Below are 26,236 nucleotides of genomic sequence, written 5' to 3'. Positions count from 1 at the left end.
TTGCCCCTCCCCCCAATTCACATTTCGATCTTAACTCCAGTAACTCAGAATGTGACTTCACTTAGAAATAGAATCCTTGGACATGTAACTAGTTTTGGTGAGAGCATACTGGAGTATGGTGGCCCAAATCCAATACAACTGGTGTCCTTATATTTATCTATTTTTTTCTTTTTTACATCTGCACCTGTGGCATAATGGAGTTCCCGGGCTAGGAGGCCACAGCTGCCAGCCACAGTCACAGGCACCCGATCTGAGCCACGTTTGTGACCTACGCGGCTGCTTGTGGCAACGCTGGATCCTTAACTCACTGAATGAGGCCAAGAATCGAACCTGCATCCTCACGGACATTATGTCTGGTTCTTAACTCACTGAGCCACATTGGGAACTCTATAAACTGATGTCCTCATAAAAGGGGGCAATTTGGACACAGACATGCATACAGGAGGGCCAGATGAAGGTGGAGGCAAAGTTGGGGGTGACGCTTCTACAAGTGAAAAAAGGCTAAAGGTTGCCAGTAAACCACAAAAAGTGAGGAGAGAAGCATGGAACAGATTCTCCCTCGTGGCCCTCAGAAGGAATCCGCCCTGCCAACACCTTGATCTTGGACTTGTAGCTTCTAGAACTGTGAGGCAATGCCTCTCTGTTGTTTAAGCTAATTAGTTTGTGGTACATCGGCCCCAGCAAACAAATAACAGCAAGTGATGACCACCTACGGAGGATCGGTGGCCTCAAGAGTGGGAAGCAAAGGGTCAAAACCTGCTGTGGGGGGGTCAGTGTTGACACCCTTGGGTGTCTTTCAGTACCTCCTCCCCAAGTGTCATGAGCTGCCAGCAGCCCAGGGAGACCCAGGAGAGAGGGCGAGGCAGCCCAGATGGGCTGGGCAGGACAGAGCCTACATAATCACCTGCTTGGAGAAGTTGGAGCTGACAGTGAGTACTCATCGGTTCCTTGTCTGGACATGGAAAATGAAGAAGAAACTCCAGCCAAGCCTCCCGAGCTTGCTTTGAACAGCTTTAGATTTTCTTTTAAAAAGAAGTTGTCTGGGAAAAGCTATGAATATCTATACATATATTTTTTTTTTCTTTTTTGGCTGCCCTGCAGCATGTGGAATTCCCAGACCATGGATCATATCTGAGCCACAGTTTCGACCTAAGCCACAGCTACAGCAATGCTGGATCCTTAACCCACTGTGCCAGGCCAGGGATCAAATCTGAGTTCCAGCCCTCCCAAGATACCACTGATCTCATGGTGCCATAGTGGGAACTCTTGGGAAAAGCTATAGTACGACGATCTCAAATGAGGTTTGAGGATTCTATGTCTGGATCACCTTTGATGCAACTTCACAGAGTGGCTGGGAGTTGGCATCCTGGCAGAACCATCTGGATGGCTTCCCATGATGACAATGAGAAGAGGGGATTCCATTTGGTAAACGAATGGGCCCAATCCCCAAAGGCCAGGCTAGCGGGTATCACTAGCTTTCCAGGGGCTCTAAGTCACAAAGTTCTGCACTCACCTTTACCAGGACCCATTCTCTCAGCATAACAAGGAACCTCCAGAGACACAGTCATTGTTTAGATGATGGCCCCAGAGGTGGGGTGGGTATTTTGCCTGGACAGATGTTTGCCCGCTGGAAAGGGATGGACTTCACTAGGGGCTTGATCAGGGGCCAGACTAATGCACTGGGGCCTTGGGAACCCTGGAGGGTTCTGGCTGAGCTGCTGTCTGTGTGTCTCACTGGGATCACTGAAAGGACAGCCCCCTTCCCTCTCTATTCCGGTGCCTCGCTGCAAAAGCCACCTCCTCTAGAGGGACTGCCACTTCCATGGAAAAAGACTGGCTTATCTTGGTCAGAAGTTATGTCCTGGATATGATGTAGCTGGTTTCCAACTCCCCACCCCACCCCCACCCCTCACCCTTGACAATTATTTCTGGAAGACTCAAACCAAATGAAGTTCTAACAGTGGCATTTCAGGCAGTGTAATGGGCGGCAGTGAAGAAGCTATTTCTGGGCTGCAGTGAGGAGGGCGGTGGGTAGGAGGACAGGGACAGAATGCATCGTTGTCGCTACTGTCGGAGACTTGGGTGGCCGCCTGCTCCAAGGCCAGACTTTCCGGTGTGGGAGGCCAGCTGTTCTGATCGCAGCTTCTCCGGCTATGCCTCTGTACCCACTGCCAGTTCCTGCCTCCCTGGTCCCCTGCTTCCCACGCCCCTGCTCAGCAGCAAGCAGCTGTGTGGCCTGTTGCACTGCGCTTGAGAGCTGGGGGCCACACAAAAGGGGCACTGGTGCCTGGTGTCCACCAGGGACGAGGCTGCAGTCACTCAGGCGCTCCCTCGTGACCTTCCCAGGCAGTGCCAGCCCGGACTCTGCAGCCAGCAGCTGCTCAATCACAAGCTATTCTTGGAACGTCGTCTGGGCACGTTGTTTTGACAGGCGGCTGGAGTTTCTGTTTCCCTTGACCAGTTCAGCCCAGAAATGTGGACTGGCTGGTGATGATTTGGGAGATAAGGGAACTGGGCAGTTGGCCCACAGATGATGACTTGGGAAATGGGGTGAAAGGGGGGCAGGGAGGCCAAAAGAGACAGCTGGGGCAGGCAGGGGGTCGGGTGGTAGACAAAAGGCATGGGTTCCGATTGTGACTTTGTTCCTTCCTGGCAGAGTCATCTCAATGAAGTCAATGGGTGACTTTGGGCCCCAGTTTCCTCATCTGAGGAATGAGACTAATTGTTCCAGCTTGGAATCTCTGACAGGATGGAAGACCAGACCCCCTAGTTCAGGTGCTCCAAGCCATAAAACCCCTTCGAACCTCCACGGTAGCTGGTGGTTGCTTACTGGAGGGGGGCAGAAATGGTCAAGGGCGGGAAGCCGAGCTAGAGAAGAGCTGTGAGCTGCACTAAAGAGGTTGAGTAACTAATACTCTGCAAAAGCAAGGATGAAGGGACCTGACGGACCCAGAGGGGTCCCTGAGAATGCAGGATGGAGAAGGAGACAGGCATGGGACCATCTTAAGAACTGCCATTCCCCCTGTCCCAGTCCCCAGGGAAGATCTGTCTCTGCCCCAAGCTCTGAGCTTGCAGCCACACTGATGCAGCTCCTGGTCAGTGACTGAGGTGGACAAAGGCGACCAGTGTCCTGTGTGGGCTGGTCAGAAGTCTTTTGTGCCAGTTTGATCTTCCACTTATGCCCTAGAAGGCTGGGGTGCCCATAGGACTAGCTACTGGCACCCAGTGGATGGGAGATGCTGACTTCTCTCTACCTCTCTGCCTGTCTGTCTCTGGCTGCCTGATTCTAGTGGCTTCTGAGAGCCCCAAGTCTTGCAGAGCAATCAGATGCCAAGCTAAAGGGGAGATGGGCTTTGAGAACAGGGCCTCAGGGTCCTTTGTGGAACAGTCTGGAAAAGAGGACTGGACACCACAGCCTATTCAGGTGTGGATAGAAGAACTGTAGAAAAAAAGATTGCTGGCTACTTCTGATAACTTTCCTCTAGATTTTACGCAGTTTGAGATTTGCAAAAGCCAACTCTTAATTACCTGTTTTAGAGAAAGGGGGCTGGAATGGCAAAGTAGAAAGTCAGAACAACCCTGCTTCAGAAGGAAGCCTTAGAATTATACATGACTTGGAATTACAGTGCCAGAGACACTGCAAATGCAGCACACTTGGAGCAGAGATACTAGAAAGGTCAGATTGTTAAAGGGAAGGAACTTCTGAAGGAAGATGGTGGTCTCGTGGTCTCTTGGTCTCAGCCCTCCCTCAGCCTAGGGAGGGACTGTGTGGCCTCCTGAACTTTTTCTCAGTATCCCCAGATTTTAACTCAAAGCATGTAAACGGATTCTGCTCATTCTTACATGCAAGTAGGGCTGGTGGATAGATCAGGGTCTAAGCAAAGTCAATCCCATTTCTTTTTTCTTTTTTTTTTTTGGCCACATCTGTGGCATGTGGAAGTTCAGGGCCAGGTATGGAATTTGTACCACAGCAACAACCTTATCCACAGCAGTGACAACACCAGATTCTTAACCCACTGAGGCACCAGGGAACTCTGTTCCATTTCTTACCAAGCAATGGATGGGAGGCTCTAGCCAAGAGTACAGAGTGCATCATAGAACTGAGATCAAAGGGCTCCCTTTCCCTCAGGATGAGGCTATTAGTGGACTCTCATTACATTTGTCTACTCAGCAAATCAATCTTTTTTCTTTCTTTTTTTTTCTTTTTAAGGGCTGCACTGGCAGCATATGCAAGTTCCCGGGCTAGGGGTTGACTCAAAGCTATAGCTGCCAGTCACAGCCACAGCAACTTGGGATCAGAGCCACGTCTGCGACCTATACTACAGTTTACTGCGAGGCTGGATCCTTAACCCAATGCGAGAAGCCAGGGATTGAACCTGCATCCTCATGGATACTAGTTGGGTTCCCTACCACATAGCCATAACAGCAAGTCCAGCAAACGGATCTTGCTTGGGGTCTTCCCTTCCCCTAATTTCCCTCCAAGGGAAGTGGATGGAGTTTAAGCTACTCTAAGGTTCAGGCATGAGAATGAGACTCAGACCAGGCCTATGGATGCACTGCCCTGTGATTGGCTTAATGCAGTCATGTGACCCAGGCAGAGCCAATGACTGGATTCTGTGACTTCTGTGGTAGATTCTCTCTTCCCACTGGACTTTCAGACAAAAAAGCAAAAGCCTGAGCCAGATGGCTTCCACAGTGCCACCTTGAGGAGCCAGCACACCCAAGAATATAGCCCAGAGAAGGAAAACCAAGTTCGAGGTAGCAAGAATGAGGAAGAGTCCAGATGATAAGGCCTGGGGCCAGCTGAGTCTGAAGCCAGGATGACCTGAAAATTTTTAGTTGCTTGGCCAACAGTTTTTCTTTCTTTTCTTTTCTTTTTTTGGTCTTTTGTCCTTTTAGGGCCACGCCCAAGGCATATGGAGGTTCCCAGGCTAGGGGTCTAGTCAGAGCTGTAGCTGCCGGCCTATGCCAGAGCCACAGCAACACCAGATCCGAGCTGCATCTGTGACCTACACCACAGCTCACAGCAACGCTGGATCTTTAACCCACTGAGCAAGGCCAGGGATCGAACCTGCAACCTCATGGTTCCTAGTTGGATTTATTTCTGCTGCTCCACTATGGGAACTCCAGTTTTTCTTAAGTTACTTTGAGTTGAGTTTCAAGTGTCAGCAGACAATTATGAACTACTACGTGGACAAAATGGTGCTGGGATCCACAGGAAGCCTTTCGGGTTCCAAGCTTCACCCCCAGGATATATTTACCCCTGACCGGAAGTGGGGACCATACTCCCTCCCAAATCCAGCAGGTGAACAAGTCACCCCTTTCTAAGAGCAGAGGGTCCAGCAGGTGCAAGGCTGCAAACATTCTGCATTCCCTTCCCATCCCCCAATGTTGAGGGTTAAGTCCAGTCACAGGATAAGAACTAGCCAAGGGTTTCCAAACATAACTAAAATTTAAAGGTTGAGGCATTCGAGTAACATCCCAATTCCTTGCCCCACACACTCCAACCCATGCCATTCACTTTCACAAAGCTTCTACCAGGGCTTGCGGGGGAGAATAGAGGCCTCTTCTATACGAAGCTGGAAGGCCAAGAGCCAGGAAGACCCTTTCTGGGAAGATGATGAGGTCACAAGACACGTGGGAGTAGGAGGCCCTCCTGCAGAGTTTAAAATATGTTCTCTGGGCCAGACTGCCTAGGTTTGAACCCTGGCTCTGCCTCTTGTTAGCTGTATGACCCTAGGTGGGTGATTGATCTCAGTGCTTCAGCTTCCTTAACTGTAAAATGGGAATGACAATGCCTGCATCTTACAGGGCTGCAGTGGGGACTCAATGCCATTATCTGCAGTATCTGGCACATAGCAGGTTCTTGGTGGATATTAGCTAACCAGACTAGAGCTTTAACCCTTTGTCAGAAGGGCTGCAGGGGTCAATGAACCTGAAACTGTTTGCAAAATTGTCTGATTCCCACCCCCCTGCGCCCTCCTTATCAAAATGAGAAAGGGTCTGCAAACTCTCATCTGAATCTCAAAGGAATCTTTTTTTTCCTTTTCTCTTGCCTGCTTCTACAACATGTAGAAATTCCTGGGCCAGGGACTGAACCTGAGCCACAGCAGTAACCCAAGCTACTTCAGTGATAACACCAGATCCCTTTTTTTTTTTTTTTTTTTGGTATTTTTAGGGCCACACCCATGGCATATGGAGGTTCCCAGGCTAGGGGTCAAATGAGAGCTGTAGCCTCCGGCCTACGCCTCGGCCACAGCAATGCTGGATCTGAGCAGCGCCTGTGACCTACCCCATAGCTCTTGGCAACACTGGATCCTTAACCCACTGAGTGAGGCCAGGGATCGGACCTGAGTCCTCACGGATGCTAGTCAGGTTCGTTACTGCTGAGCCACACCAGGAACTCCATAACCCCAGATCTTTAACCCGCTGAGACACATGAGAACTTGTCAAAGGAATCTTTGGATGCAAGGAGCACTGACGTAGCCTTAGGTCTAGTTGAGGGCAAGGACTAGGTGGCCCTTTTCCCGTGCACTGACACAGCAACCAGGACATGTATCGTGCACCAATACTTAAGGGAGAGATGGAGGAATAGGTGAAGTCATCACAGAAAAGCACGTATTGGGGGGACCTATGCCCATTATGGACACCTCGGAGCTCAGGTTTCAAGCCCTTAAGATGCAAGAACTTTTCCCCACCCCCACACAGTATTTGCTGTCCTCAAAGACATGCCCGCCCCCTCCAATCCATTCAAGCGAGCCCTGAGCATCAGCCATAGGCCCCAGCTCTTTCCCCTCTCAGCCTTCACCAAACCTCTTGGCCCAGGGACCCTACCCCCCAGGAAGAACTCAGCCTTCCAGGGACAGATGAACTCAAAGTCAAGGGCCAGCCCCAAGTGCCCCAAGGGTTAGGCCCATCTCAGCAGGAGGTGGTTAGTAACAAGCCTGGCCCTGGAGCAGGTGCCCAGGAGAAGTGAGAGGCTGTGTGAACCACCAGGACAGCCACAAGCGAGCAGCCCCAGATGCTGGAAGTGCAGCACTTACAGTCGCTTGATTCCAGACTCCGGCTGGGGGGACATTCTCGGGTGGGCGACGGGTGGAGGTTGGGGTATTCGATTCTCCTCTTCTATTTCTTCACTGGAAGGAGTTGGGAGGTGTGAAATAAAAGAGTCAAAAATTCCATGAGAACTGGGATATTTCCAGGGTATTGTGTGATGGTCTGGGAGCGCTTGTACTTTTTCAAGGGAGTGGAAGTAAAGGGACCCAGGAGGACAGCAACAGTGGCCTCTGCCCCATAAGGCTTTCTGCTGTGGGGTCTAGCCTCTGGCATGGCCAGTTCAGAGGAAGGGTCAGTTCTGGAGGCAACAGACACAGGTGCCTTGCAGGCCCTTTTGCCTGGATGGTCATATGTGAGACATTTCAGGAAGGTACTCACATCTCTATTTTAAGTTTACTTTGGACAGTCTAGCCAAATAGAATGACTTCCTGTTTCCTGTTCTTGCCAAAAGCTTCCTTGTTTCTACACCTTTGTGGTTTATTCTGCCTGGAATATGCCACCCACAACATCTCTCATATCTAAAAAGTACCCTATCCTTTAGGGGGATAGGCCCAGTTCAAATGCCACCTCCTCCATGAAGCCTTCCTGATTTTGACTCCATTCCCAAGCTAGAAGTGTTTTCTCCTTTCTTTGAACAGCCAGGGTATACGCTGTCATAAAACTTTCCTGTGTGGCAAACTCACAGTGAGTTTTCAATAAAAATATGTGGCACTGTACTTTCCCTGATGTCTTATCTTCCCTGCTGTGGCAAGGACCACATCTGGTGCACCTCTCCTTCTTTCCAGCTCTCCATCAACAGATAATTGTTGTGCACCTACTCTGTGCTAAGCTGCATTCTGAGTGCTGGGGACTTAGTCATCAACAGGACAAATGAGGTTTCTGGTCTCATGCTGTTGTAGTCTGGTGTGGAAACAGACAATAAAACAAGCACATTCATAAACAGGATAATGTGAGATGGTGAAAAGAGCCATGAAGAAAGCAAAACTGGGAGTTCCCACTGTGGCACAACGGGATCACTGGCATCTCTGCGGCACCAGGACGCAGGTTTAATCCCTGGCCAGGCACAGTGGGCTAAAGGATCTGGCATCGCTGCAGTTGTTATGTAGGTTGCAAGTGCAGCTCAGATGTGATCCTTGGCCTGGGAACTCCACATGCCGCAGGACAGCCAAAAAAGAAAAGAAAGAAAAACTGGGTAAAATGATAGACAGTGACTAGGATGGAGTACTCCTTTGGAGGGGTGGTGATAGGGAAGGAAAGCTTCTCCTAGAAGGTGACACCTGACCTAAACCCTGAATGACCAGGAGTCAACCATGGGAAGCACCAGGGGAATGTTTTCCGAGCTGCAGGAGCAGCATGTGCAAAGGTCCTGAGGTAGAACAAAGCATGGTGTGTTTTGCAGAATCGAGAGAAAGGCAGGGTGTACAAAGCTAAATGAGTAGAAGGTGACATGATATGAGATGGTGGTCTGAGTCAGGAGCAGTGCTATCCAAAGAACTTTCCACAAGGATGGAAATATTCTCTATCTTTGCTGTCCAATATGGTGGCCATTAGCCACAAGTGCCAATGGTACACTTGAAATGTGGCAAGTGCCACTGATGAACCGAGTTTTACATTTTACTTAGGTGTAACTCATTTACATTTAAATAGCCACACGTGGCTAGTGGCTACCTTATCAGACAGTGAAGCTCTAATATGTGCAAGTTCATGGGCCACAGATAGACTAAGTGAACAAGGCTGTTTAGCTCCAACATCTCTTATCTGTAATTCCCAAATCCAAAGAGCTCTAAAAACCAAAATTTATTTTTTTGTCATTCATTTGGTGGCAAAACCTGAAATGAAATCTTGTGAGGCTGTTTATAATTTTAATCCCATTTAACATAAACATTCGTAGATTTTTTTTTCTTTTTCGGCTACACCTGTGGCATGTGGAAATTCTTGGGCCAGGGACTGAATCCAAGCTGCAGCTGCGACCTCTGCCATAGCTGCAGCAATGCTGGATCCTTACTCCAATGCACTGGGCTGGGGATCAAACCCAAGCCACCACAGAGACAAGCTGGATCATTAACCCACTGCGCCACAGTGGGAACTCCCAAGGGTTCATATCTTTTGCTACAAAAATTTTCATGTGTTTGATGTGGGGAGCTGCCCCAGAACCTGCTGGTAGTATAAGATAATAATACCATATGTGTAATGTTCCTTTCTAACAGCTGGGAAAGCTCTGACGTAAGATGCACCTGAGCCCAAGAGTTTCAGAAAGGAATTCTAAGTACTTCAGGCCAGAGACGGTCCCCACAATGAATACAGATGCAATCGAGTCTTCCAGGTGTTCATTTGTCCCCAGACTCTGCACAACTTCAGAGTCACCTGGGAACTCCCCGGACACTCACCTCTTATAGTATGCCAGTTCCTCCTGCAACAAAAACACCTTGGACTTGAGCTCGTTCCTCTCGTGCAACACGTCCCGCAGCTCCTGCAGTGTGAATCGGGGGCGGTTGGGGTCCTTGAGATCCATGGCCACCTTCTCCGCCTCGGAGACACACTCCTCTCCGCCCGGCTCCATCTGGAGGAGGCAGAGATGCTGCTAATGAATTCCTGGCCGCAGCCACCAGCACCCACTCTGCATCCTGCCGGAGCCCGAATTTCCCACCCTTCTTGGCCCTGAGCAGCTTGCCAAGGGTGCTATTTTGAGAACTCGTGGGCGGCCATTGCTCACGTTCTGTGCAGTCACGTCCCTCTGGAGCTGAAAGCCAGCGGCCACCTGCACAGGGTTTGCCTTCTCAGTAGCCAGACCCAACGCCTCCCCACCTGACTCAGGGTTTTATTACAAATGGCATTAAAAGGTAACCAAGGAGAAGAAACAGTGTACCCCCTAACGCTGCTACCCTCTTAAATTTCCCTGTTTTCCCTCACCCATGTTCCTCCCTCTTACCTTTTTTTTTTGGTCTTTTTTCCCAGGGCTGCACCCTTGGCATACGGAGGTTCCAAGGCTAGGGGTTGAATCTGAACTACAGCTGCCGGCCTACACCACAGCCACAGCAACTCCAGATCCGAGCCACGTCTGCAACCTATACCACAGCTCACAGCAATACCGAATCTTTAACCCACTCAGAGAGGCCAGGGATCGAACCCGCATTCTCATGGATACCAGTTGGGTTTGTTACTACTGAGCCACAGCGGGAGCTCCAAAAATTACAATTTTAACATACACAATTCAGGAGTTCCCGCTGTGGCTCAGTGGTAACAAACCCAACTGGTATCCATGAGGATGTGGGTTCAATCCCTGGCCTCGCTTAATGAGTTAAAGATTCGGCATTGCCACGAGCTGTGGTGTAGGTCACAGACACGGCTCAGATCTGGCATTGCTGTGGCTGTGGCGTAGGCCAGCAGCTGCAGCTCCGATTCAACCCCTAGCCTTGGAACTTCCATATGCCGAGGGTATGGCCATAAAAAAATAATAATTAAAATAAAATACACAATTCAGTAGTTCCTGCTGTGGTGCAATGGGATCAGCATCGTCTCTGCAGCCCCAAGGACAAAGGTTTGATTCCCAGGCCCAGCACAGTGGGTTAAAGGATTTTGCATTGCAACAACAGTGTTGTAGGTTGCAACTGTGGCTCATATCTGACCCCTGGCCCAGGAACTCCATGTGCTGCAGGATGGCAAAAAAGGAAAAAACAAACACACCAACTCCCCCACCCCCCCACACACAATTCAGTGGTGTTTAGGAGACTGTCAATGCTGTGCAACCATCACCTCTATCTAGTTCCAAAACATTTCCCAGAGGAAACTCCACACCCATTAGCAAGCAGTCACTCCCTGTTTTGTGCCCCCCTTTCCTGCTAGCCCTTGGCCACCACCATCTACTTTCTGTCCCTATGGATCTGCCTTCTCTTGATATTTCCTATAAATGGAATCTAACAATATGTGGGGGGTTTTGTCTGCTTCTTTCACTCAGTATCCTGTTTTCAAGGTTCATCCACACTGCAGTCTGTGTCAGTGCTTCATTTTTCTTCATTGCTGAATAATATTCCATTGTGTAAATCAACCACATTCTGTTTGTCCTTTTATCCACGGATGAACATTTGGGTTGTTTCAACCTTTTTGCTATTGTGAATAGTGCTGCCATGAAGAAAATTTGCTTGAACACCTGTTTTCAGTCCTTTGGTGTCTATAGCTAGGAGTGGAATTCCTGGGTCTTATGGTGACCCTATGTTCAACTTTTCCAAACTGTTTTCCACAGTGGCTGCCTCATTTTATATTCCTGCTAGCAGTGTAGGAGGGGTTCAGTATTATTCACACCCTTGCCAACATTTTTTTCCTTTTTTTTTTTGATATCATGGCCGTTTTTGCAAGTTTTCCAAGTCAGCTGGCCAAATCTGCAGGTGGCCCACCCTCTCCAGGCAGTGCACTATTCCTGAGCTGCTAGTGTCCCATGATCATCGAGCAGGTGTGGACAAAGCTTAGGACAACAGTGAGAGAGCAGTGGCGTAGGGGAAAGAAGGACTGAAATACAGAACCACTCTCTGCCTCCTTCCCTGAAAACCCCACAGAAACGCAAGGAGAAAGAGACTCCAGGAGTTTCCCTCATGGCACAGCAGAAACGAATCTGACTAGGAACCATGAAGTTTCGGGGTCAACCCCTGGACTCGATCAGTGGGTTAAGGATCCTGTGGTGTAGGTCACAGACGCGGCTCAGATCTGGCATTGCTGTGGCTGTGGTGTAGGCTGGCAGCTGTGGCTCCAATTAGACCCCTAGCCTGGGAACCTGCATAAGATACGGGTGTGGCTGTTAAAAAAAAAAAAGAGAGAGAGAGACTCCAAACTCGATGGGCCAGGATGTTGAAGGGCTCCAGAAGGCAGGGCTGAGATGCCTCTCATCCTGAGAGAGGTGGGGACATGCTGTTCTGGGAAAGGACATTTGAAAGGAGACACCACCCACCAGGGCAGATCAGTTGACAGAAGAGCTACCTGACAGGCATGGGATGGGAAGCAGATCTGACCAGGAGACAGCACAGAGCAGTTGGGTGGTAGGGAAGGTGCCTAAAACCTGACATACACTGCTCCCCAAGATGGCTGGGCCGTGGAGTAGGGTCTCTTCCCGCCCAAGAACTAGGGGAGGAAATGGTGTCATTTGTGTCATATTTTAGATTTCACATATAAGTGACATCACATAGTATTTATCTTTGTCTGGCTTATTTCACTTAGTATGATCATCTCTAGGTCCACCCATGTTGCTGCAAATGGCATTATTTCATTCTTCTTAAGAGCTAAGTGGTATTCCATTGCATATACATGTATATATATGTACCACATCTTCTTTATCCATTCCTCTGTCAAAGGCCATTTAGGTTGTTTCCAGGTCTTGGCTATTGTCAATAGTGCTTCTATGAACACTGGGGTGCATGAATCTTTTTGAGTTAGAGTTTTCTCTGGATAGATGCTCAGGAGTGGGATTGCTGGATCATACGGCAACTCTAGTTTTAGGTTTTTAAGGAACCTTAATACTGTTTTCCATAGTGGTGGCACCAATGTACATTCCTACCAGCAGTGTAGGAGCCCAACCCCTCACTTTCCCAGAGGCCTTTGGGCAAGCTGCCCGCACCCCTCGGGCACTCATTTCCCCATCGAGCCCTCGAAAAACCAGTATTTCTAAGAGCCCTTCCCACCAGACATTGGGGTACTCCTATGAACCCATGCGTTCAAGCCACAGCAGTTCCCTGCTCACCCCCTTGGGTTGTCATCACCCAAGACAAGGGCTTCCTCAGGACTGGAGTGTTTTTTGTTTTTGCCACACCCACATCGTGCAGAAGCTCCTGGACCAGAGATTAAACATGCCCCCCAGCAGCGATCCAAGCCCCAGCAGTGAGGACATCGGATCCTTAACTTCTAGGCCACCAGGCAAATCCTCAGAGTTCTTTTTCTTTTCTTTTTTTATTTTTAGGGCCTCACCTGCAGCACATGGAAGTTCCCAGGCTAGGGGTTTAATTGGAGCTACAGCTGCTGGCCTATACCACAGCCACAGTTAACACCTGATTCTCAACCCACTGAGAGGCCAGTGATTGAACCTGCATCCTCATAGATACTAGTCAGATTCTTAACCTGCTGAGCCACAACAGGAATCCCTCTGAGTTCTTTTCCTCAGGAGAAAGCATGGTTCTTTTATCAACAGAGCCACCTGATCCCCTTAGAGCATGGGGGTTTCCCAGACAGGTTTGCAAAAAAGTTCTGACTTCTGGGACTACTGCCTAAAAGTGCAGAAGAAGGTAAGCTTGGGGCTTCAGCTTTTCTGAGGCCTCCAGGCACTGATGCAGCACCTTGGGCAGCCCAGTCTTTGAGAGAAACTGTAAAGGCTCTTCCCAACATGGCAATCGGGCTGATTAGCAGCAGGCCGGCTAGGCTTACTTCATGAGGGACCTTGGACGTGGCTCGGGTTATCGCCGACTGTCGGCTGGTCCCCTGAGGCTCTTTGGGCACAGCTTGAGGGACATGCCTAGGCTCTAGCGGCTCTCCAGGGAGGCCTGAGAGACCAGCCACCAAGCAACGGGGACCATCCAGAGACCTTAGGGGGGCCTGGCCTCCTGGGCTTGCTCCCCACTGCCTGGGTACATCAAGGCTACTTCCTGCATTCTTGCAGCCCCTTGAAACATACTTCTGAGTGGCCCCTGGCCCAGCAATGGGGAATGACTGTCCACTGGTCATCCTTGGTAGCACCAGGCTACCACAACTGAATTTAGCCCCCAAACCCTGCTTCACAGGCCAGCCATCAGGCCCCTTGCTGCTTTCCCCACGGACTTAGAAAACCCCAACTTACTAAGAAATCAGAACTTGTAAGGCAGAGACAGTGACATCAAGGAGGCACTATGAACTTTACAGGTTGCTTTTTTTTTTTCTTTTTTTTCTTTTTAGGGTTGTACCCTCAGCATATGGAAGTTCCCAGGCTAGGGGTTGAATTGGAGCTGCAGTTGATGGCCTACGCCACAGTCACATCAACACCCGATCTGAGCCACATCTGTGACCTATACCACAGCTCACGGCAATGCCGGATCCTTAACCCACTGAGTGAGGCCAGGGATCGAACCCTCAACCTCATGGTTCCTAGTCAGATTCGTTTCTGCTGTGCCACAATGGGAACTCCCTAGAGTTTTTTTTTTTTTTTTGGTCTTTTTTGTTGTTGTTGTTGTTGCTATTTCTTGGGCCGCTCCCGCGGCATATGGAGGTTCCCAGGCTAGGCGTCGAATCGGAGCTGTAGCCACCGGCCTACGCCAGAGCCACAGCAACGCGGGATCCGAGCCGCGTCTGCAACCTACACCACAGCTCACGGCAACGCCGGATCATTAACCCACTGAGCAAGGGCAGGGACCGAACCCGCAACCTCATGGTTCCTAGTCGGATTCGTCAACCACTGCGCCACGACGGGAACTCCCCTAGAGTTTTTTTAAAATTGATTTTATGTGAAGTTCTTTAGACAGGAAACCAACCTCATTTTATTAAGGATTTATATGTCTAACTGTTAAAGGCAGGAAAACCATCAGTTAAAAAACAAGGAGCTGGATGAACTAGAAACATGCTGAGTGGAGTTCCCGTCGTGGTGCAGTGGTTAACTAATCCAACTAGGAACCATGAGGTTTCGGGTTCAATCCTTGACCTTGCTCAGTGGGTTAAGGATCTGGCGTTGCCATGAGCTGTGCTGTGGGTCGCAGACGCGGCTTGGATTCTGTGTTGCTGTGGCTCTGGTGTAGGCCAGTGGCTATAGCTCCGACTGGACCCCTGGCCCTGGGAACCTCCATATGCCGCGGGAGCGGCTCAAGAAAAGGCAAAAAGACAAAAAAAAAAAAAGAAAAAAAAAGAAAGAAAACATGCTGAGTGAGAAGGCAGTCAGGGCCACATGTCATATGAGTCCATTTCAATGAATCGTCCAGAATAGGCAAATCCATAGAGACAGAAAGTAGATGAGCGGCTGCCAGAGGCTGTGGGGGAGGCAGAGATGGGGAGTGACTACTAATGCGCAGTACGGGTTTCTTTTGGGGGTGATGAAAATATTCGAGATGTGGTGATGACTGCACAACATAGTGAATACACTAAAAACCAGTGACATGTACACTTCAAATGGCTGGATTGTACAGCATGTAAATTATATTTCAATAGCCGTTATAAAAATGCACAAAGAGGAGTTCCCTTGTAGCGTAGCAGGTTAAGGACCTGGCATTGTCACTGCCATGGCTCAGGTTGCTTCTCTGGCTCGGGTTCAATCCCTGGCCTGGGAACTTCCACATGCTGCTGCCATAGCCAAAAAACAGGGGGCAATGATGAGAATGGATTCCTCTCCAGCTCTGGATCCCTCCATAGCTCCCATCTTCCCTCACAAATCCTGTGTCAGGACTAACCACCACCCCAGCCACACCCTGCATGTTCTCTAGTCTGGATCAGGCTATTCTTCCTGTCTGGAATGGCCTGTCCCCCGATCCACTCCTGGCCATCCTACCCATGCCACAAGACCCACCTCAATGCCTCCGGGCCTGCATTGCCCTCTCCTCCCCACTCAGAATTCACTGTGTTCTCCCCTGATCCCACTGCCCTCACTTCCAACCGCAGTATTAGATCTACTGAATCAAGTCAAGTTCATTCCCCTCCTGTTTGTCAGATAGGAAACTGACCATCAAAGAGATGCATGGGCCCCCAAGTCACATGGCAGCAGGTGATGAAGTCACCACAACCTGCTGCTTCCCTGGCTTGAGTGACAAGCATCCAGAATTCTACTCAGCTCTAAGGGATGGCGTCAAACCTGCCAAAGACGCTCTGGGTTGGGAACAGACGCTGTGAGGCAGCTCAGCGGGTTAGTCATAACTGCTACCTGATTTTACTCTCCTGTTTCTGTCCCACCCCCATGGTGCCAGAAAGGAAACTGAAACCAACCTGCAGCCAGGCCAAGGAGGTGTAAAATGTCCCTGTCCCAAAGAGGTCTTGGGCGGGGCTCAGAGTCTCGTGGCTGGCATGACATCCTTGGGACCCAGGCTTGGACTGGGCCCTGTCTGCCTAGCTGGGGACAGGCCTAAGCTCTCATGGGGCTCAGAAGGTTGGAAGGGGAACACGGGGGAAATGGGAAGTGACTGTCTCAAGGTGCACCTACTGGCTCCTCCCCTCCATCCATGCTATAGACTTGGTCCCGCCCTTGCATGGATGATTGCAAAGGGCTCCTGACAGCCATGTCTGCCATCAGCTCCTTGTTCAAACTGTTTCATCTGTACTTCATAGGGAGTTCCCATTTTGACGCAGCGGAAATGAATCCGACTAGTATCCTTGAGGATGCAGGTTTGATCCCTGGCCTCACTCAGTGCATTGGGGACATGGTGATGCTGTGAGCTGTAGTGTAGGTCACAGATTCTGCTTGGATCCTGAGTTGCTATGGCTGTGGCATAGTCTGGGAGCTGCAGCTCCAATTTGACCCCTAGTCCGGGAACTTCCATATATCTTGGGTGCAGCCCTAAAACGCGGAAAAAAAAAAAAAAAAAAAGAATCCACATCCCTCACTGCTCAGGGTTATGTGTGTGTGGTGTTCTCAGCTCCAGACCCTCTGGCATCTTAGGCAACAGCTGTTATCTCTGCCTGGCCTGTACCCGTTCTTGCTCTTGCTTGTCTCCAGGCTGAGTCATCGTAATTCTCCTCTGAAGAAACTCCCCTCTCCCACTCTCCATGCGTGTGGCTTAGATGGGCACCATCAGGGGTAACCCTGTGGCTTGAGAATGGACAACATGAATATTCTCAGACCACAATGACTGGCTCAGTGATGGGCTAATGAGAGGGTCCCTGAGACACTTGCTGAGAAATGGAGAAAGAGGCAATTTCTTTCCACTGGGGTTGCCAAGCTGATTAGTACCAAGGGCCACTATATGGCAAGAAGCTGCTTGAAAATGATACCAATGAGAGGAAAGCAAAGCTGAGAGAAGATTTGAAACAAATTCCTGACAGCATCATTGGGGCACCTGGAACCAGCTATACCTGAAGCCATCATTAACTCAAAGCTTTTAGTTACACAGCCAAAAATCCCTTAAAAAAAAAAAAAATCCTCAACCCTTTTAACTTAGGCTTCTGTCACTTTTAGCCAAAAGCAGACTCTACCCTCTCCCTTTTAAGACCTCTTTCCTTTACCTCCCTATCTGTATCCAGAGATTCTTATCCTTCAAAGAACGTAGAAGTGTATGGCCTGAATTCACAAGATACTTAATGACTGTGCTGGGACTTGAGCCAACCTGAGGGCAAGCTCCTCTGTCTTACCTCCCCCACCTGTAACCCCCAGGAGTCTGGCATAGTGCCTGCAAACCTTAAACAGTCCATACATATTTGTTGGGAAAAAAGAGCAAGCCCCAAGATTTTCACTAACCTTTCATTATATTTTTCTGAGACAGCATATCCATCTTCTACATCTACCTATCAAAATGTTAACATTATTATCACTGACATCCAGCTGGAAACAACAGCTGGTCCATGAAACTCCACACCACCCTCATCAGGATTAACTGCCTTATCTCTGTATTTGTGGCACATTCTGGGGGCACACCTGTCAGACAGACACCTCTGGTGCCCGTCACCTCCGGGGTCTACCTGAATTTTCAGTGCAGTTCCATCCATATGGACAGGGTCCCACCTCAAGCACACACTGTATGTCTTTCCTTTTTTTGCCCCGCACCACGTGGCATATGGAGCTCCTGGGCCAGGGACTGGATCCAAGCCGTAGTTGCTACCTAAGCCACAGCAGTGGCAATGCCAAATCCTTAACCCACTGTGCCCGGCCAGGGACTGAACCTGCATCCCAGCACTCCCAAGACTCCTGTGTTTCTATTTTTGCCCCAATATCCACTCCGTGAGTTCTCCTGGAAGTGTTGGGGAGATGACACCCCCCAGAGGCGGCCCTTAGCTAATTGGGTCAGGCATTTGTGGATAATTGTTCTAAGCCTTTTGCCTCCAAAAAGACAGTTCCTTTTTTTTTTTTTTAATTTTCACTTTTCACTTTTTAGGGCCACACCCGAGGCATATGGAGGTTCCCAGGCTAGGGGCTGAATCCGAGTTACAGCTGCTAGCCACAGCCACAGCCACAGCAACCAGAGCTGAGCCTAGTCTGCGACCACAGCTCACGACAACACCAGATCCTTGACCCATTGAGTGAGGCCAGGGATCAACCTGCGTCCTCATGGATACTAGTCAGATTTGTTTCCACTTCACCACAAAGGGAACTCCCTGCAGAAAGAAAGTTCTGAGAGGCATACTATGATGCTTCTCAGAGGTCCCAGTGGGACTGACCTGTGATCTCAGTGACATACCCTCAATTTCCCTTTTCCTCCTTCCCAGTCTCACTCCTCTGGTCTTTGGGGTCACCTGCCAGATTATCCTCCTGCTCACAGTCCCTTTCTCAAGTTCTGCTTTGAGGGAACACAGACTAAGACAACCTCTTACCCCTCCTGCCTTAAGTTGGCTGCTAGTCTCCAAGTCTGTCTCCTGTACTAGGCTGTAAGCTCTCTGAACCTCCACAGCACCCATCGCAGTGCGTGCAGACAAAAAACCAAACTCCACTCTACAGCCTAACTGGCCTGCAGCACTGACCCCTGGCAACCTCTCTGACCTCATTCAGACCCTCTCTCTGCCCCATCAGCTTGCACACCAGTCACCCTTGCCTTCTTTTCTTTTCTTTCTTTCTTTCTTTCTTTCTTTCTTTCTTTCTTTTTTTTTTTTTTGGTCTTTTTAGGGCCACACCTGCAGCATATGGAAGTTCCCAGGCTAGGGGTTGAATCAGAGCTGTAACCATTGGCCTACACCACAGCCACAGAAACATAGGATCCAAGCCTCATCTGCGACGTACACCACAGCTCTTGGTAATGCTGGATCCTTAATCCAATGAGCAAGGCCAGAGATCAAACCCACATCCTAATGGATCCTAGTAGGGTTTGTTATCACTGAGTCACAACAGAACTCCACCCTTGCCTTCTTATACCTCCTCGATTGCACTCCCGTTTCTCCTGCCACAGGGCTTTTGCACATGCCATGCCCCCTTTACGTAGTTCACTCTCACTCATTCTCTTGATCACCTCCTTGAGGAAGCATTAATGACTCCCCAGACAACCATGATAAAAACAATAGCTAACACTTTTTTTCTTTTTTTGTCTTTCGTCTTTTCAGGGTCGCACCTGAGGCATATGGAGGTTCCCAAGCTAGGGGTTTAATCAGAGCTTACAGCTGCTGGCCTACACCACAGCCACAGCAACTCCAGATCCGAGCCATGTCTGCGAACTATACCACAGCTCACGGCAACACCGGATCCTTAACCCACTAAGCAAGGCCAGGGATCGAATCTGCAACCTTACGGTTCCTAGTCGGATTTGTTTCTGCTGCACCACAATGGGAACTCCAAGAACAACAGCTAACACTTTAAATGAACTAATTCATTTAATTCTCATAACAGTAATCTGGGGTAAGTGCTGTCATTAGGATTTCCATTTTATTTTATTTATTTTTGGCTGTGCCTATAGCATGCAGAAGTTCCTGGGCCAGGAATCAAACCCTAGCCACAGCAATGATAATGCTGGATACTTAACCACTGGACCACCAGGAAACTCCAGTTTAGTTACTTTTATTTATTTAGTATTTCCATTTTAGAGATGAGAAAACTGATGCACAGAGAGGCTAAATAATTTATTCCATGTCACGAAGGTAAAACAGGCTAGATTTGAACCGAGGAAGACTGGCTTGAAAGTCCATGCAATTAGCTACACAGTCCAGCTCCTCCCTCAGTTACAGGGCCTCCTGGCACCACACCTCTCCTTTAGCATAAATCACCTTTTTGTTTTTTGAGATATAATACATGCACCATAAAAGAGTATAGAATTCAGAGATTTTCAGTACATTCAGTTGTGCAACCATCATCATGATCTAATTTCCATCATCCCCAAAGAAACCCCAAACCCATTAGATGTCACTCCCCATTCTCCTCTCTCCCCAATCCCTGCAACCACCAATCTGCTTTCTGCCTCTATGGATTTTCCTATTCTGGACATTTCAAATAAATGGACTCATAAAATGTGGGCTTCAGTGCCTGGCTACTTTCATGTAACATTTTTTTTTGTCTTTTTGTCATTTCTTGGGCCGCTCCCGCAGCATATGGAGGTTCCCAGGCTAGGGGTCTAGTCGGAGCTGTAGCCGCCAGCCTACGCCAGAGCAACAGCAACGTGGGATCTGAGCTGCGTCTTCGACCTACATCACAGCTCATGGCAATGCCAGATCCTTAACCCACTGAGCAAGGGTAGGGACCGAACCCGCAACCTCATGGTTCCTAGTCGGATTCGTTAACCACTACACCATGATGGGCACTCCTCATGTAGCATGTTTTTGAGGTTCATCCAAATTGTAGCATGTGTCAGTATTTCATTACTTTTTATGGCTGAAGAGTATTCCACTGTATGGCTAGATCACATTTTACACATTCATGTGATGGACATGTAGGTTGTTTCTACCTATTGGCTATCAGGGAGTGTTGGTTATGAACATCTGTGTACAGGTGCTTTTCTTCCTTTGGTTTTTGGCTGCACCCACAGCATATGGAAGTTCCTAGGCTAGGAATCAAACCAGAGTCACAGCTGCAGCAACACCGGATCCTTAACCCACTGTGCTGGGCAGAGGATCATATTGGCAACACCACATAGATAAGCCAGATCATTAACCAGCTGTGTCGCAGCGGGAGCTCCAGTATATACAGGTTTTGATGTGGACGTGCATTTTCAGTTTCCTTGGGCATATGACTAGAAGTGGAACTGCTGGGTCATAGCATTTATTATGTGATTATCTGACTAATGTCTGCCTCCCCTGCTGGCTCTAAGCTCTGTATAGACAGGAACCAGGTCTCCATTTTATCCCCCATGCCTGCAACACAGTCAACAATTATTTTTAAAAAATGAATGAGGAGTTCCTGTCATGGCGCAGTGGTTAACGAATCCGACTAGGAACCATGAGGTTTCGGGTTCGGTCCCTGCCCTTGCTCAGTGGGTTAATGATCCGGGGTTGCCTTGAGCTGTGGTGTAGGTTGCAGACACGGCTCGGATCCCACGTTGCTGTGGCTCTGGCGTAGGCTGGTGGCTACAGCTCCAATTCAACCCCTAGCCTGGCAACCTCCATATGCCACAGGAGTGGCCCAAGAAATAGCAAAAAGACAAAAAAAAAAAATGAATGAATGGCAGGTGCCCAGTAACCAGCACCAAGCCTGATACTATAGGCTAGAACATGGGGAGTACTGGGCTCCAGACCTAGTGCTGCCTCCTCCCAACTGTGTGTCTTCTAGCCAGCAGCTGGCTCTCCCTGGGCCTCCTAGTTCCCTCAAGTGTAGAGAGGAAAGCAAGGCAGCCCTGCCCACCTTGAGCCAGACTGTAGACCTTCCCTTCCACATCGCCTCAGCAGCCGGCTTCCCACTCACCTCAGGTTCCTCATCTCCATTCTGGCTGAGCTCGCCTTGCAGCCTCTCTCGCAGCTTCCCAAGCTCCGCCCGCAGGCTGCCCATCTCCTGCTCCTTGGTTTGTAGATCTGCCTCTAATTCTACCTTCTGTTCAATCAGGGCTTTCCCCTGGGCCTCCACCACTGTGACGCGGTGCCGGAGGTCATGGTTGATCTTCATCAGCCGGGTCTGCTGCTGCTGCAGCTGTAGAGAGAGGAAGGCCAGGTCTGGGGCTGCAACATACAGTAGCTCATGTTGTGCACTGCACAAGGGCAAACCATCTACAGGCGTGCCATTCATACTTTACATGTCTTGATTCCTTTGAAATGTGTTCAGATTCTACCACGAGGTTGTGGGTTCGATCTCTGGCCTCCCTCAGTGGGTTAAGGATCTGGCGTTGCTGTGGCTGTGGTGTAGGCCGGTGGCTACAGCTCCGATTGGACCCCTAGCCTGGGAAGCTCCATATGCTGAGGGTGCGGCCCTAAAAAGACAAAAAGGCACACAAAAAAATGAGAAATGTGTTCAGATTCTTATAATACTGTTGATGCCAGAGATGGACAATTTGTGTATTTACTATGATAATTTTATGAGAGATGCAAGCTAAGTGTCTTGTTAGTATATTACAACAATTTCCTTACAGATGGAAGTAACATGCCTTGAGAAAGGAACATCTTTTTCTAATTTAGGCAGAGACATCTTATAGATTCCTGAAGCAGCCTGGATCATACTGTGGCATGAAGGAGGTGGGATGGAGAAGTCTCAGGGTTAGAACAAAGGCTGACCGGGCCCTGGGGACCTCCTAAGTGTGTGGAAAGAGGTCACTGGGCAGTGCCATATTCCCTCCTACTCCTCCAGTGAAGGGTCCTCCCCACAGCTACTGTTTTAGGGCTGGGCCCATAAAGCCACACACGCAGAGCCCAAACAGTTTAAATAAGAGAGAGAGGTAAACTCACCTGCTGGCTCCACCCCACGGAGCCCGTGTAGCGAGACAGGGGGAGAAGGGAAACCTTCTTTTTTTTCCTTTTTATGGCCACACCTGTGGCATATGGAAGTTCCCAGGCTAGGGGTTGAATTGGAGCTGCAGCTGACAGTGGGCCACAGCCACGGGAACACCAGACCAGAGCTGCATCTGCGACCCATGCCGCTTGGGGGCAACAAGGGATCCTTAACACACTGAGCGAGGCCAGGGATCGAACCCGAATCCTCACGCACACTATGTTGGGTTCTTAACCTGCTGACCCACAACAGGAACTCTGAAAAGAGGAGCATCCTGAGGGGAGGGTCCAGTCTCTTGCTGGTACCTGCTGGCAGGGAGGGTGGGCGTGGGGGCGGGGCTCATCACTTACAGCCTCGACATCCTCATTCTTCAGCCCGAGCTCCCGGTCCTTGGCACGGATCTCGTCCCGCTGTTTGTCTACCACTTCCTTCAGCTTCTTCATCACCTGCCGTTCCCGTTCTGACATGCCTGGGTGGGATGAGTGGGACCAGCAGGTGAGTTTACCTCCCTCTCTTATTTAAACTGTTTGGCACACCTTTCACCAGCCAGAATGGCCATCATCAAAAAGTCTACAAACAATAAATGCTGAGGTGTGGAGAAAAGGGAACTCTCTTACACTGTCGCTGGGAATGTAAATTGGTGCAACCACCATGGAAGACAGTATGGCGAGTCCTCAAAAAACTAAAAATAAAATTACCGTATGATTCCGCAGTCCCATTCTTGGGCATCTATCTGGAGAAAACCATGACTCAAAAAGATACACGTACCCCAATGTTCACTGCAGTGCTATATACAATAGCCAAGACATGGAAGCAACCTAAATGTCCATCAGCAGAGGAATGGATAAAGAAGATGTGGTCCATACACACAATGGAGCTGATGCTTGTTTTCTTACTTGCAAATGGGGATCATGCAGAGGCCCCATCTGGGGTGGCTCTTGTGAGTTTGCACATGTTAATCTATAGGAAGTACTCACAAGCTGACGCTTGTTTTCTTACTTGCAAATGGGGATCATGCAGAGGCCCCATCTGGGGTGGCTCTTGTGAGTTTGCACATGTTAATCTATAGGAAGTACTCACAATAGGCACAGAGTAAGAGTCTCGAAGTGTTAGCTGTCATTTTGTCTATAAGAAATACTAGCTCTCCCTGCTCCAAGAGTGGTTATAAAAGTGCTTTGAAAAATCAAAAGGTTAAGTGTTTTTAATAGAATCACAGACATAAGGAAAAGCTGGAAGATTTCTTAGGAATTGTTTAGTCATCCAGAAAATTCAGGATCCTGGGATCAAGATTAGAGAGATATTCAGGCAAATGCACAGAAAAGCCAAGTCCAAGATCAGTCCCAGGAGTTGAGTGCGCAGTAGTGAAAACTGGTAATGATCTACACACCCAGGAGTGGAGTTCTCTTGTGGCACAGAGGTTAAGGATCCAGCATTGTCACTGCTGTGGCTCTGGTCACTGCTGTGGTGTGGGTTCAAAACCTGGCCCAGGAACTTCTACATGCCACAGGCATAGACCTCTCCCCTGCCAAATACTCTAGCAAGGAAATGGACAAACAAGTACTTTCTACACAATGGGACACTATATAGCTGGTTAAAGAAAAAGGCAAGTGACAAAGTGATAGCAGCACTATTCACAACAGCCAAAAGGTGGAAGCAGCCCAAATGTACATCAACAGATGAATGGTTTTAAAAAATGTTGTCTGTCCATATGAGGGAATTTTATTCAGCCATAAAAAATAATGAAGTTCTGAGACACGCTACAATGTGATGAACCTTGAAAATATGATCTGAGTGAAAGAAGCTAGTCTCAGAAGGCTACATAGTCTGATTCCATTTATATGAAATGTCTGGAATAGGTAACTCTATTGAGACAGAAAGCAGATTAGTAGTTGCATAAAGCTGGAAGGAGGGAGGTTTGTGGATTGATTACTACTGGATGAGGGGTCTCCTTTGGGGGTGGTAAAAATGTTTCAGAACTAAACAGAGGGAGGAGTTCCCACCATGGCACAGTGGTTAACGAATCCAACTAGGAACCATGAGGTTGTGGGTTCGATCCCTGGCCTTGCTCAGTGCGTTAACGATCTGGGATGGTTGTGGCTGTGGCTTAGGCTGGCAGCTACAGCTCCAATTCAACCCCCTAGCCTGGGAACTTTCATAGGGTGCAGGTGCAGCCTGAAAAAGAAAAAAAAAAAGAACTCAATAGAGATGATGCACTAAATATTACTGATTTGTGTACTTTATTTATTTGGCCACACCCAGGTAGGCAGAAGTTCCCAGGCCAGGGATGGAACCCACGCCTCAGCAGTAGCAATGCTGGATCCATAGCCCACTGAGCTGCCAGGGAATTCCCAGTACTTAACTCATTTTATCCTCAGAGTACTTTACAAAGTAGACCTCTGTTGTTCCCATGTACAGCGGAAGAAACTCAGGCGTCCAGCACCATACACAAGGTTACACAGCTAGTTAGTAGCTAGTTAGTGGCACTTTCAGGATTCAAACTCAGGCCGCTGACTCCAAAGTCCACACTCTTGCAACCACACTACTGCCTCTCAAAGTCTCACAGCCCAAGCTCCTTATGTTCTCAGCAAGCATACTGGAGAGAATAATGTCCCTTCAAACTTCACATCCAGAACCTCAGAATGTGACCTTTCTTGAAAATAAGTCCTTGCATATATAATTAGTCAAGAGGAGGTCATGCTGAACGAGGTTGGGCACTAAATCTAATGACCAGGTCTTCCTAAGAGAAAAGAAAGGGAGATTCAAAGAGACACACACAGGAGGTCATGTGAAAATGGAATGATGCAGCCACAAGACAAAAATTGTTGGCCACCACTAGACACAGAAGAGACAGGAAGGCTTTTCCTCTAGAGCCTCTGGAGGAGCACAGTCTTGCTGATACATTGATTGTGGACCCCAGGCCTCCAGATCTGTGAGAAAATACATTTCTGCTATTTTCAGCCTCCCAGTTTGTGGTCATTTGTTACAGCAGCCCCAGAAAACTAATACACAAGCATATGGAGAAAGTCTCAGAGAAGATACACAGATGGTTTGTTTTCTTCTTTTTTGGACATACTAAGTTCCCAGGGCCAGGGATCAGATCTGACTCTCAACTTTAATCCACACCACAGCTTTGGCAATGCTGGATCCTTTAATCCACTGTGCCAGCTCTGGGAATCAAATGTGCATCCTGGCGCTGCATAGGTGCTGCAGAGATACAGCAATCCCATTGTACCACAGCAGGAACTCCTTTTTATTTATTTATTTATTTAATTAAAAAAATTTTTTTGGTATTTTCGCCTTTTATAGGGCCACTCCCTCGACATATGGAGGTTCCCAGGCTATGGGTCAAAACGGAGCTGTAGCCACTGGCCTACGCCACAGCCACAGCAACACAGGATCCGAGCTGTGTCTGCGACCTACACCATAGCTCACGGCAACGCCAGATCCCTAACCCACTGAGCAAGGCCAGGGATCAAACCTGCAACCTCATGGTTCCCAGTCAGGTTCTCTAACCACTGAGCCATGATGGGAACTCTAGGAACTTTAAAAAATTTTTTTTTTCTTTTTTAGGGCTGCACCCACAGCATATGGAAGTTCCCAGGTTAGGGGTTGAATGGGAGCTGCATCTGCCAACCTACACCACAGCCACAACATGGGATCTAAGCTGTGTCTGCAACCTACACAACATCTCAGGGCAACACTGGATCCCTGACC

General features: G+C 48.9%; 1 protein-coding gene across 4 annotated transcripts in view; it reads right to left on the bottom strand.

Annotated features, from left to right (window-relative positions):
• The window catches only part of RILPL1 (Rab interacting lysosomal protein like 1), a 47,017-nt gene that overhangs the window by 3,553 nt on the left and 17,228 nt on the right, over nt 1-26,236 (bottom strand). For all 4 annotated transcript variants that reach the window (XM_047760589.1, XM_047760588.1, XM_047760590.1 and 1 more), the window contains exons 3-6: nt 22,873-22,991; nt 21,509-21,730; nt 9,444-9,616; nt 7,044-7,136 (exon numbers count right to left, since the gene is read on the bottom strand). In XM_047760589.1, coding sequence (XP_047616545.1) covers nt 7,044-7,136; nt 9,444-9,616; nt 21,509-21,730; nt 22,873-22,991 — 607 coding nt within the window. The remainder of the gene's footprint in view (nt 1-7,043; nt 7,137-9,443; nt 9,617-21,508; nt 21,731-22,872; nt 22,992-26,236) is intronic.

The sequence above is a fragment of the Phacochoerus africanus genome, chromosome 15 (assembly GCF_016906955.1).
Source record: "Phacochoerus africanus isolate WHEZ1 chromosome 15, ROS_Pafr_v1, whole genome shotgun sequence".
Classification (NCBI taxonomy): Eukaryota; Metazoa; Chordata; class Mammalia; order Artiodactyla; family Suidae; genus Phacochoerus; species Phacochoerus africanus.
This window is presented reverse-complemented; position numbering and strand designations above follow the sequence as displayed.